Below are 12123 nucleotides of genomic sequence, written 5' to 3' on the forward strand. Positions count from 1 at the left end.
ACTCCTCGTGCTGGGAGAACTTGAGCGTACTCACTGGAATAGGCTGCTTCTGGGTGCTGTAAGGTCTGTCCCTCCCAGGGCCAGCTGCAGCGGTGTACAGGCAGCGTGAAGGCTTCCCTGGAGTGAGCACAAGCCCAAACTAGGCATGTGCTTTGGTAGTGTGATCTCAAAATGATGCCCTTCTTCCAGCAAGCGTCCTCAGAAGAAATACATGTGCACTACGGACTTGAAATGGCTTCCTCAGTCCTCCCATCGCTGTGAGACCAGCAAAATGACCTTTACAGTGTCACTGTCCTGTGGGCATGGACAGTGAGCTGCAATTTGCAAATTTTGAACGACTTTTACACTAGCTGGGCTATATTTCACTTTGTTAACTTCTGACTTTTGCACACCCCAAGAGTGGGTTTTTTTGAATCCTTTGAACTCTACGAAATGTAAATTATTTTGAGGGCGATGCTGGAATGTGCTGGATCTGAGCTGTGGGCCTCATTTTCCGGGGCTGGGGAGCTCAGCACGTGGTGGGGACCTTGAGTTCTGCAGCAGGAGAAACTTAATTGAAAAAAGCCAGAGAGATTCCCACTGTGGAGCTGAGGGTAAATGCAGTAACTTCCTCTGCGTTGAAGTTTCGGTTTTGTACTGAGTGAAGTGGGGGGTGGTCCCGTGTCTTCTCTGCCAAATGTCATCTCGTGGAGAAAGGGCTGCACAGTTCAGTTTTTTCTATAGTCAAAGATGCGCACAAACCTGTCTTTTTTTCTTGATAATTGTCCATTTTAAGCTTGTAGGGATTCACAAACCCTCATTAAATCAAAACAAGTTAGGGTAAGAAAGGAAAAAAAGAAATAAGCTTTCAAGGATAAAGCTCTCTTTATCCTGCATGTAAAACAGTAACGCTGGCTTGCTCCACACCAGAGTTTTTCTCCAGCTGGTCATTAACCAGCAGAGGATAAAGCTGCGTGACACCTGTATGATGTAGAGGCACCAGGCTCTGTGTGCAGTTCATCTTGTAGCACGCTCCTGGCATGCACCACCTGACCCTTTCGTTGTGTCCCGTTACCGTGATGCAAGTCCTGTGTACTCCCCCCTGGGCTCGGCCGGGGTTTCCCTGGCACAGAAAGCTTTCAGCAACACCCGGACTGCAGAAACCCTCTTCCCCCGACAGTTTGGTTTATGACGGCTACAAACTAGCGTTTGCTCCTGAAGCCTGAGATCTCGCTGCATGGGATGTGCACCCACACCTGGAGGTTGTGCAGTGGGGGCATGCCTCACCCTTTAACAGACAACCGACACCTTCACCCCAAAAGGGAAAATTTTAATTCGTAGCAGTAGGGAATATTTAATCAGTTAATGAGTTAAGTATTTCCCCAAGCATGCGCCAATATTTGCACGTCAAGTATTAAATAAGCTTGGTAAGTTTATTGTAAAACTGATAACTGACTTACTACACCTAGAAGTACTCCGAGCAGCTACTACCTTGAAGTGCTGGAAATGAAGTGTTTTCCACGGCATTCCGTTGCGAATTGGAGCAACCGCTGTATTTCCATGGATAAAGACCACTGTGTGTTACAGCAGCCAGCCTTGCAAGGTGACCTCTGAGGGGGCAGCTCTGCAAAACCAGCCCGGGCTTCCAGGGGCAGTAGCAGATGCTCTGTTTGCACACTCCACGGGCAGCGTGAGGCGAACTCATACCACTGCCAGCAAGGAAACGAGTCTGAAAATGTTAACATAGAACTTCATTTCTGTCTCTCCCAAAGTGCCTGATAAACCGCTCTAACATTGCTTCTGAACGATGGGGCTTTTCTGCTTGAAGACAGTAAACTGTCCCAGGAGTATTTTGCAGAGGAACAGACCCCCACTAATTAAGTCGTACGGTAGCAGTCTCTGTTCAGTTGATGGAATTTAGTGAGACCAAGACCTGACTGGTGGTGGTTTGCAGTTAGGAGCGAAAGGCAGATGGACAAAGGCAGCATCAGTTAACCTCGATAAAGAGCTTTGAAAACTTGAAGGGCAGCGCAGCAAAAGTGCAAAAATACTAAAAATAATTAAGATTTTAAAATAAAAATTGTTCTAGGAATAGAAACATGTAACGGGGGAAAAAATGGTCTTTCAGCTGATCCAGTTCTTAAAACAGGAATCATTTGGTGCTGGTGCAGGCGACGCTCTCGCAGCCCAGATCATAACACCGAGCACACTGTCCGTTTCTTCTGGCGCTTGGCTTTTTTCATGGCACTCAGCGCAATGGTCGTTGCTTCCTTAAAAACTTTTTCTATGTTTTCACGACATTTTGCTGAGCACTCCAGGTAAACTTCTGCATGAATCTGCTGACAAGCTGCTTCACCCTGGAAAGAACAAAAGGTAAGGAAAGGTGTAAACCTTTGTATGAGAGAAGGAAGGCGAGATGGGAGAGAAAGGCAATTGTTCTGGACATATTCCTATCACGAGGTCAGGAAGGGAGCGGCTGCCTCTGAGTGCTGGAGTGTAAGTGGCATGGATAATAAACGGAGACACTGTTGGATAAGAACTACGGTTTTCCCCCAAGGTTGATGTAGAGCCTGGCCTAACAGTTCAGTGCATTAGAGACTCTGCTGCAGACTGCTGATAGCCTAAAAACATTCTCAGTATCGAGTTTCTTTAGAAGAAATGCTGAGGTAGATTCTTAAGTGAGGAGGAGTTGTCTATACAGCAATGTTTTTTCAGGCCCGACCTTAACCATTATGTGATGTCACCCTTAGTGATGAATGTCACATGCAAGAGCAGAATCTGGACCAATGTCTTGCCTCATTTTGCCGGTGCACATGCAGGAACCCCGACTTTTGCTTTGAAGCATCACCAGGCCTTGGCCGAAATCCCTTGCCTGCTTTTCTGAACCTCACCCAAAGGCGTGCACCAGGAACGGACTCTGCTCTGAACCACCAGCCTGCAACCCTGGCTGCATGAAACCGCTACCGACAAACGGCCGTGCTTTCTTCCTTTGCTTGTGATCCCTCTATTGGCAGTGCAGAGTCACCCCCAGTCTGGGATGCTGGTGAGCCCTGGAGGGGGAATCTCAGGTCTGCAACCCACAGCTCACACACTCTGCGTTTATTCATTGTAGACTCTGGAAACGGGATCACTTGAGCACTCGCGCTTCTCTAGGGGGATTTTTCTTCAGCATATTTAAGCAGAGTTTGTCTCCTTCCAGCTGTTTGCAAGCTGCAGCACTGGCAGATGCTGTTCAGCTCCTTTGCACCTGGCACTGGGAGCATGATGCTGCATGACTGAAGACGCCACCAGCTGTAAAAGACTGAGGTAGTGTATATTTAAGGGGCAAAACCAAGTGGGAGGGCTCACACTGGAGACCAAATTTGTCCATCCTGTGGGCTCTGGAATTTAATTGCATGAGGCCTCAGCAGACTCGCCGAAAGTGTCTTGCTTGCCCTGAATATCACACGGGAGGGTGATGAAGGGAGTTACTAATGCAAATGAGGGACAATCTGCAGAGCTGTTCACACAGCGACAGGATGGGCATCTCTTCCTGTGCGTGAGGAAGATGAGCTAAAAGTCCCAGCGTGGTTTAGTGGTGATGCAGTTGCAATTTCTTTTCAAGCTGTTCAGAAAAAGCAGAGATTCATTCCAGGTCTCAGTGCACTTAACCTTGTGCCTTGGACTTGCGTCTCAAACAGTTTGAGAGGAGAGGAGAAGGATGGCTTTGTAGATTAAAAAAAACAAGTGACAGATGAGCAGAAAGGTCTTGTGTGACATGGGACAAGCTGTTCCATCACCGACCGTTTCTCCTGTGCCTAGGGCAGCTATGCTGGTGGTGCAGCACTAGTTGAAATCTCACTGCTTTGTAATGCTTAAATTGAAAACGTTTGATAATATGTTGGTTTTTTTAAGATCACTTCAGACTTCAGAGAGAAGTCTCCTATGTAAGAGAAGCCTTGCAGGTGTCCTTGAAAGGATTTGTTTTTAAACAGGGTTTCCAAAACACATCTTTTTCCAGACCAGTCAGTATTTTTAATCCCAGCATCTCCAGCCTTTATCACAATCCCGATCAAAGTGCCAGTGGTGGGAGCAATGTATGCTAACAAAACTTATGAAGGGAGCCCAACAAACTTGTCAAGGTTTACAGATTTGTAACAGCAATAACCCAGTTGTGGAAGGAAACAAGAATGAGATGTAAGGAGCCTGGAAGATGTAGCTAGCAGTGTCCTTTCAGACACCCCAAGATATGCAAAATACTCTTCAAATTTCTCTTTGCTTTGGTATGAAAAATGGGGGTGATTTGGCCACTTCCAAAAAGGACTTACAGAACCCCATTAGTGCTGACTGTCAGTAATTTCTTCACCTGGATGCTGTGATCACCTAATTTTGCAGTATCTGTGACGGGGAGGAACAATGCCACTGAAGTGAGCGGGCTTTGTCCCTTGCCAAGAGGACACCACTGGAAACGCTCCTGTATTTACCTGGGTGTAAGTGATGGGTTCCTGCTTGGAAGCCTTGAGCTTGCGCAGCTGCTCTTTGTCTTTCCGAAGGTCTGTCTTGCAGCCGATCAGTACGAGCGGGACGCCTCGGCAGAAGTGATTCACTTCAGGATACCACTGAGGGTAGAGAAACAAAACTTTCACATCCGCCTTTTTTTTTTTTTCCTGAAATCAAATCAGTAAAGTCAAGGAACAGAACTAGCTTTTAATATATGCTGCTACTTCAGAGTTCTGAAAGTTGTTAGTCTTGTGGTAGGGGCCCAACAGGCACTATTTACATTACAGAAAAATTTAGGAGTCCTACCCAAAGTCAGGTGCTTAAAAAAAAAAACAGAAGTGGCATTTGCCACTATGCCAAAGTGCTTATTTAACAGCAGCGCTTTTTTAAATTCAGAAGAGCTCCTCTAAAGTCATATTTAAAGAGCAGAATTTGGACCAAGTCTTGCTTTGCTTTGCTGGTGCTATGTACAGGAACACTCCGTTCTGCTCTGGAGCATTACAGAGATCCTGGTGCGGACAAGTGGCCGCTCACAGCTCTCCCCTGCAGTTAAATACGCATGTGCTGGAAGCAGACCTGCGTCCACAATGTTTGTGTGCAGTGTTGGCCCTGTGACACCGCTACGGCTAAACAGCGATTTCACCGGGGCTGTTTGATCTTTTGAGCGTACTGCAGAGTCAGCCCCAGTTCTGAGATGTGGAGAGATGAGCCCCAGGTGGGAGGTGTGAGACCTGCAGCGCAGCGCACGAGGAGTAATCTGTGCCTCTACGCGCCCAGGGTATGGGAAGCTAAAAGCATCGGCTTTTTTCAGCTGACATCTTGTCATGTATCAGGTGTCTGTAATTAATTTAAAGGTTGAAGCAATTCCGAAAGCCTCTTACCTTAGCTGCCACGTTCTCATAGCTAGTGGGGCTCATGACATCGAAACAAATCAACACGACGTTTGTGTTCTGGTAAGAAAGCGGTCGGAGCCGATCGTAGTCCTCCTGCCCTGAGACACAGAGAATGTTTGGGATGAAAGAAATCTCCATCCTGAACAAGCAGCCTGACAGAAAGAGGTAAGGACACATACCTGACATGACAAACTGTCACGGCACTATAACTGCACAGACTGCCAGTTTTCCATCCGTCTAAAATTCCTTCTCTTAAATGCGGGAGATTCCTCCCCAACGACAAAACTGATGCTTTAGAAGGTAAAACACGTCTTTGCCGAGTTTTAATGAAAAACCTGCTTTGCCCAGCTGCTGAGGACTTACTTGGTCGCAGTTCTAATCACCAGTTGCCCAGTTGCTGCTCCCAGCAGGAGGAATTGACAGCTACCAATAAACACATTTGCAGTCTGGCAATGGCTCCGTTCTCCCAAACACGTTTGCACGTTGCCGCCAGGAGCGGCAGCACCGTATTTGCTAGATGTGAATGCTGAAGTAAAAATCTTAGTGGCAAACTTCCTTTTCCCAGCCTGGGGAGCTGAGGGGAAGCAGCGATGAGCACACTGTGCCTTTTGCACCGCTGTAGCAGCACGTGTGTGATTTTATAAGACAAGCTGCAAGACCAGCCAGGCTTAGCTGGTCTTTGAAGCAGGACTACGACAACAGATCTTAGGGATGCTGCTGGATTCTGGAAAAGCCGGGGATTTGTCACACTTCTGATGAGGGATATTCTGGCATGTGATCTGACAAGAGGAAGCTAATGTGCATCAGACCTGTGCTCTTCCCCTTGCTGTACATTTGACTTAGCGGTGTTGTCCGTGCTGGGGGCTGGAGGTGTCCTGCTTTAAGAGGCTAAGGTCAGGAGAGCAGCCATTTCCAGATACAGTCGGCAGCTCAGGAAAAAGCCCCAATCTTTTTCATTTGAGATGTTTTCAGAGACTTCACAAGGAAAAAAACATGACATAAGCAGCACGTAGAAGACCTATTTGCCACCTGCATGCTGCCCCTGGAATCAGGAACATCTCTGTGATGTGCTGGATTTCCAAAATGAGGACTGGGAATGCCATTCCTTCCCACGGTCACCACAACAAACACACTGCCCAGAAACTGCCCTGCAGGGAAGTTACACATCTCCAATCTTCAGACTGATATTTCAAACGAAGGGATGCTGCCCTATCTCTACAGCACGTTTCCTTGCCCTGCAGCTGGCTCACTCTCGAGTCACACACTCATCACTCCAGCCAACACGCTCGTCTCCAGCTGCAGTCTGAAGAATTGCAGATACCAGAAGGCCAATAATTCTGCAGTACTTTGCTCCCCTCCTTAATTTCAATGATGGATGGAGATGAGGTTATTACAAGGCAGTCCCTACTGGATAAGCCATTACTCAGTTTGCCGGAGATGTTTGTAGAACGGGATCTGCATGTGAGCTCCCGCAAGAGCAGCATGCTGCCTGGTGATGTGTGGGACAAAGAAAGATTGATCCCTCAAGGTTTAATCCAGAAATAATAGACAATTGACCAAATTATGCATGTTTAATAAATACTCAGGGCAAAGACTTAGCCCTTCTTATTCTCCCAAATCCAGGTACTTGTTTGCAACTCATTTACCACTTTGTTGCTGAGATAATCCTCCAAATGCATTTTCATTTCATTTAAATAAATCAGGTGCCAAACTTTTTTTTCCTCCTGACTTTCCCTGGTATTTTCTGCTGTGCGTGATTTTCCCTGTTCAAGTTCATCCCGCTGAGCTTCTACCAATGGAGGCTGTAAAATCCAAAGGTCCTTTCAGTCATTGTTGGCCATTTGTGAGGCAGACAGCCCTGTCCCCTTGAATGGAAACTGCTTGCTTGCTTGGAATGGAAACATACAGGTAAATTTGTGCTCTTCTCTATGGGATAACAGAAAAGGTGTCTTCAGCGATGTGACACAAATATGCTGTACCGCAAGCCAAAAACTACAGATACGCCCCAGCGAACCGCACCTTCATCTTCAAAACCAGCCAAGCAGTTATGGGTTTTAAAACAAACTGGGAGAATAAACGCATGAGCAAATGCTGCTGAACAAAACGTGGCTCTGTGCGTGTACCTGGAGTTTCCAGCAGAACAAGGTATAGCGCAGGGATGGCAGGGGAAGGTTAGATGGCAATTGCTTAACTCGTATCGTGGTTGGGTGATTGCAGCGCTCTCCTGGAAGGAGAGGAAGCTGTTTAAGAGCTCAGATGCAGCTCCTCAGTTGCTAAGGATGTAACAGGACCCAGATCAAGCTATGTCTAAACATTGACATCCCTCTCACTGAAAACAATCCCGTTCAACCCCTGTCCTTAAGTGCTGCTGCTGAAATGCAAAAAAGGGCCTGGGAGACTTTTTTCTCTGTAAAGCTGCTCAGTCTGTGATCAAAGCTAATTTGGCGCAGATTTAGGTCTTCTACCAGAAGAGTTTTAAAGTGAAGGAATGGGGCTGAACCTAAGCAGGAACTGAATGTATGTGCAAAGCCCCTGAGTGTGCTTCCGCCAGCACAGGTCACTGTTCTTCTTTCCCCAATTAACAAGCAGCAAGCTGTGGAAGAATCGGTTAAATATATGCCTGCGCATGAGCATACCTGTGACCCTCCTCTGCCTTCCTTAATTTGATGGAGCATCAGAGACCCTGATGGGGTCTTTTTTAAAGAAAAAACTCCATCCAGCTGAATTCACCTAAAATTTGCAAATTCTTTGCAAAGTTACACACCTGGACACCTCTGTGACATGCTGCAGAACCCACGTCACTGCAGTTGGGCCCTGCAGCAGAGTGGGACCTCAGGTGATGGTTGAGGGTGAATGGGAGAGGAAGTGAAACCACAGGTCTCGGTCTCATGTGCATGTTCACCTCTGCCTGCTCTTCGCTGCCTCTTCACCAATCCACCACCAAAAAAGTGACAGCCTGTGTGATTCTCAGTCCGTAAAGGAGCTCAGCACCCACTGCCACTGACAGGAAGGGTAAAGCTGTGGAGTCAAGACGTGCCAGCTCAGGAGTCTACCACTACATGCTGTTCTAACGCACAGCAGCGCTGTCCATGGCGGGTGAGGAAGAACGTAACATCCTGCCGCCCGGCCCAGAGCAGCCGACCACTTCCTATGTATGGCCACATGTTGTCTGTAATGCTCCGCGCTTGTGGTTTAGGATCCACGCGATGGTGGGCCCTCACAGGCACCAGAAACGCACCCAGTTCACTTTGATTTTTAGCTCTGCAGGCTCCGTGGAATGCCATGTGTATTAACTTGACAGATGTGTTTTATCACTACTCAGTTTTAAAAAAATTGGGTAACAAGCATTCTTGGCAGGAATAAAACCAGTAGAAGAGCACACTTTTGGGTGGCTCACTTCAATTAATAAGTTGGTTTATTTTTTTTCTTCCTTAGCGGTGCCCTTCCTTTCAAAGTTATGAAAAGTTATTCTGGCATATACTGGCTTTTCAAATTTCGCTTCAGGCTGCCATGCAACTGTCATTACAGACGTGAAAAACCCCGCTGAGGGCTTCGCATGTGCTTCCTGCCAGTCAGAGCGAGTGCCCACAATGATGAGGCAGTACTTCCTCCGCAGCCTTCCCCGGCCCAGCAGAGCTCTCTCCTTCGGTCTGAGAAAGTCCTGCACTGAACAGCGTCAGAAATTGAACCTGGTGTCTGAACTGCAGCTAAAGCATCCACGCTGCTCCCTTGGCAGGTAAAAACCCTACAGAGGTAATTTACCTCTCGGTACCTTTGCCTCTATTGAGCACAGCAAGAAATGGAAACTTTTAATTGAATAAGCAGCTGCAAAGCCCGTTTGAAAGCGAGAGCGGTGATGTTACAAAGGCCTTATGCATTGCGTATGTATACCACCAACTTCCTGCAACAGCAAGAGGTGTCTCTGATGAGGAAGACAGAGTAGCCTAGTACAAAAGTCTCACCAAAAATTTGTTATTCTAGCATATTTTAGATTAACTAACTTCATTTGGTACCAAAATTCTTGTCAAGAAGAAAACCCAAAACTTTTACAGCTTGAGTGTTGGATTCTTAGGCACTTTGTTTGCGTCCTTCTCCTTCAGTAAGTAGGACAAGCTCAAAGCCTCACGCTGCCCAGGACTCGACAATACAAAGAATCCTTCTAACTTTAAACAGCCCATGGAGCTGAACCTCTCCTTTAGCCTCCCATGAAGTACAGGCAGCTCTAGAGTTAGCAAGATCCTAAAAATATCAACGTCCTTTCTGCATCACGAAGCTCCAGTGATGCTTTTTAGAAGAGCAGCTTTGCCTTCTCCTCCCCTGCGCTGCTACATGACACCGAGCTGAAGCCCTTCACCTCAGAAATGGTCTTACATCCTTCTGATCCCATTTAAATGACTTTATGATAATCTGAATGATTTGGGAACCTTTCAGACTGAGAAGCAGAACACAAGCGTAAGGCTGTCTTAGGCCACTCAAGCAGTTCAGTAAGTCAGAAGATGATTCATAAGACACGGCTGATACACTGCACCGTTAAACCACTCTACTTCCAGGAGTAAGTTGTATGTTTAGACTCCTCGCTGCATCCATGTGGCAGAGGGACAGGAGTTCTTTTGTCTCCTGAACAGGACACTCCCTTGCTCTTCTCTTACTGCACTATTTGAACTTAGAGGACAGGACACAACTCTGGGTCCTAGTCTAACCCTTAAGGAACTCGACATCAGGTTTGTTTTATTAAAAACAGGATGGGATTAAAATGTGTGCTCAAGTGAGTTCTTCCTCTAGCATAACTTCCAGCTGCAGAAAGAGGATGAAAAGCTGCCTGCATTACACAGTATGACACAGATCTGTAACACAGAACTATGTAAACAGCTTTGAAACAGAACCAAAACTCCTCTTTCCCCCTCCCCAGCAAATGCCCTAACCAAGGCAGCCATGTCCCTCCTTTCTTTGCACCCGATAGTCTTCATGAGCCTCATGCAAAGCAAAAGAAATTTAACAGGAAGGGAGGAGACAAGTGTCAGCAGCTTCTAGCCACTTGTAGCCTGGTGGCCATGACAGTGGTTTGGAGGTGAAAAACGATGGCTTTCAAAGTTTCCCAATGAGAGACGGAAAGCAGTTGCTCTTTCACGGCAAAGAGCTCTGCCAACTAGGCAACAACGACATCTCCACTTCCCAAAGTGTCTTACGAGACACAGAACACACCCCACTCCGTGCTTCAGTGGGGCAGTGCTTTGGTCCGAGACAGCATTTATAGCTGTGAACTACATGTGGAAGGGCAGACACTTGCTGCTGAAGTTACACGCCTGAACATGGAAAGGGGCAAGACAAGCCGCCAGCACTGGGTTCAGTGTTCTCTGGGCTGCTGGCAGCGGTAGGTCTTGCGCAGCGCTGAACTCTCTGCTTGATGCAAGGCGCTGGGCACTTCTGTCAGGCTCCAGAGTTCAGCGCTGCAATACTGAACCTGCCCTTCCTACTGCTGTGTCTGGATCCGGCCCGCGTTCCTTAACGCCTGGAAGAGCCTCCAAAGGCAAATGGTAGAAGCTGCAGCTTTGATTTTAAATGAGCCAGACATGTATCAAGGACTGTGTGACAATCAAAAACTCCACACTGATAGCGGACTTAAAAACTTGACAAGTTCAGCAGAAAGTTCTTTGTGCCAACACACTGTATTAAGGAAATCCCTCTTTCACGCTAGATTTCAGCCCTTCTCCTTTCCTTTAAGACTAAAACACAAACCCCTCGCCCTTCAGTAGAAGCTACATTACCCAAATCACTGGACTCGAGAACAGTAACACTGACACAGGAAGATTCACTGGCAAATTGGGTGCTCAGGATCTTACTATCCTGTGGTAAAGATCAACAATAAAATTCATTTTTAGATTAAAACCTTTAAAATCATCTGTTCACATATCATGTATGGTATGCAAGAAGGTGAGGGTGTTTCACTACTATATAAAAATGAATATGGACGGCATTCGGTTCTTATTTGTCTCGGTGTAACTTTGGAACAATTCCAGAGGCTTGAACTGAACCAGATGATTTACACAGAGTTGAAATGGAGCACGTGTCAATTTTAGGGTTCATTTAGGAACGCAGCTGGATATCGGAGTCTATGAACTTGGAATGAAGTTGAGCACAAACCATTTCACAAGTTCCTGAAACGAACCTGAACAAACTACCACCATTATCAAGCAACTTTTACTGCGATGGCCTTTTGATTCTGAACACGAACCAGCCGTTCTGTCCTGCGCTATATGGTCACACGTCACAGCAGATTAAAATATTTTCCTGGTCAATTGTATTACACTTTGCATCTGGGTTTTAATACCTTCGGATTTGTTTGCTCTTTGATGTGATTTTCTTAAAAAAAAATTGGTTGGTAAGATAACGAATGAGCCCGTGGCTAGAACTGCCATTAGACAAGGGACCTTTTTTTCCTGGAAGGCACATTGATGCATGCAACAGGTACCAGCTTTTTTGATCGTACTTTAATCTGCAGCAGTCCTAACTGCGGTATTACACTAACAGTGGGCTAGTAGAAAAGCAATCTGAAAATACGTCCGGTTTTACAGTCTTCAAGGAGGATCATGGTTTATGTTGATACAGCAAAAGCTGCCGGAACAGAAACACAGGCACACTGACAGGAGCCACAATTTATACCGGTAAAAGCAGTTTCTGTTTGTCTGAAATTACGAAAACCCGGGGGCTGGCTTTGGGCTCGGTCCCAGGCCGGTGCCCCAGCGCGGAGCCGTCCCTCAGCCGCCCCGAAACC

The 12123-nt window shown here is 46.7% G+C and overlaps 1 protein-coding gene across 1 annotated transcript; it reads right to left on the minus strand.

Annotated features, from left to right (window-relative positions):
* Positions 1-2171: 2171 nt before the first annotated feature.
* On the minus strand, positions 2172-5449 carry RHOF (ras homolog family member F (in filopodia); the record flags this gene model as incomplete). Its single annotated transcript, XM_010140580.1, has 3 exons — positions 2172-2336; positions 4443-4577; positions 5340-5449. Coding segments are annotated over 3 exons (410 nt in total), but the record flags the coding sequence as incomplete, so codon positions are not given.
* Positions 5450-12123: the final 6674 nt, after the last annotated feature.

The sequence above is a fragment of the Buceros rhinoceros genome, unplaced genomic scaffold, assembly GCF_000710305.1.
Source record: "Buceros rhinoceros silvestris isolate BGI_N320 unplaced genomic scaffold, ASM71030v1 scaffold8077, whole genome shotgun sequence".
Classification (NCBI taxonomy): domain Eukaryota; kingdom Metazoa; phylum Chordata; class Aves; order Bucerotiformes; family Bucerotidae; genus Buceros; species Buceros rhinoceros.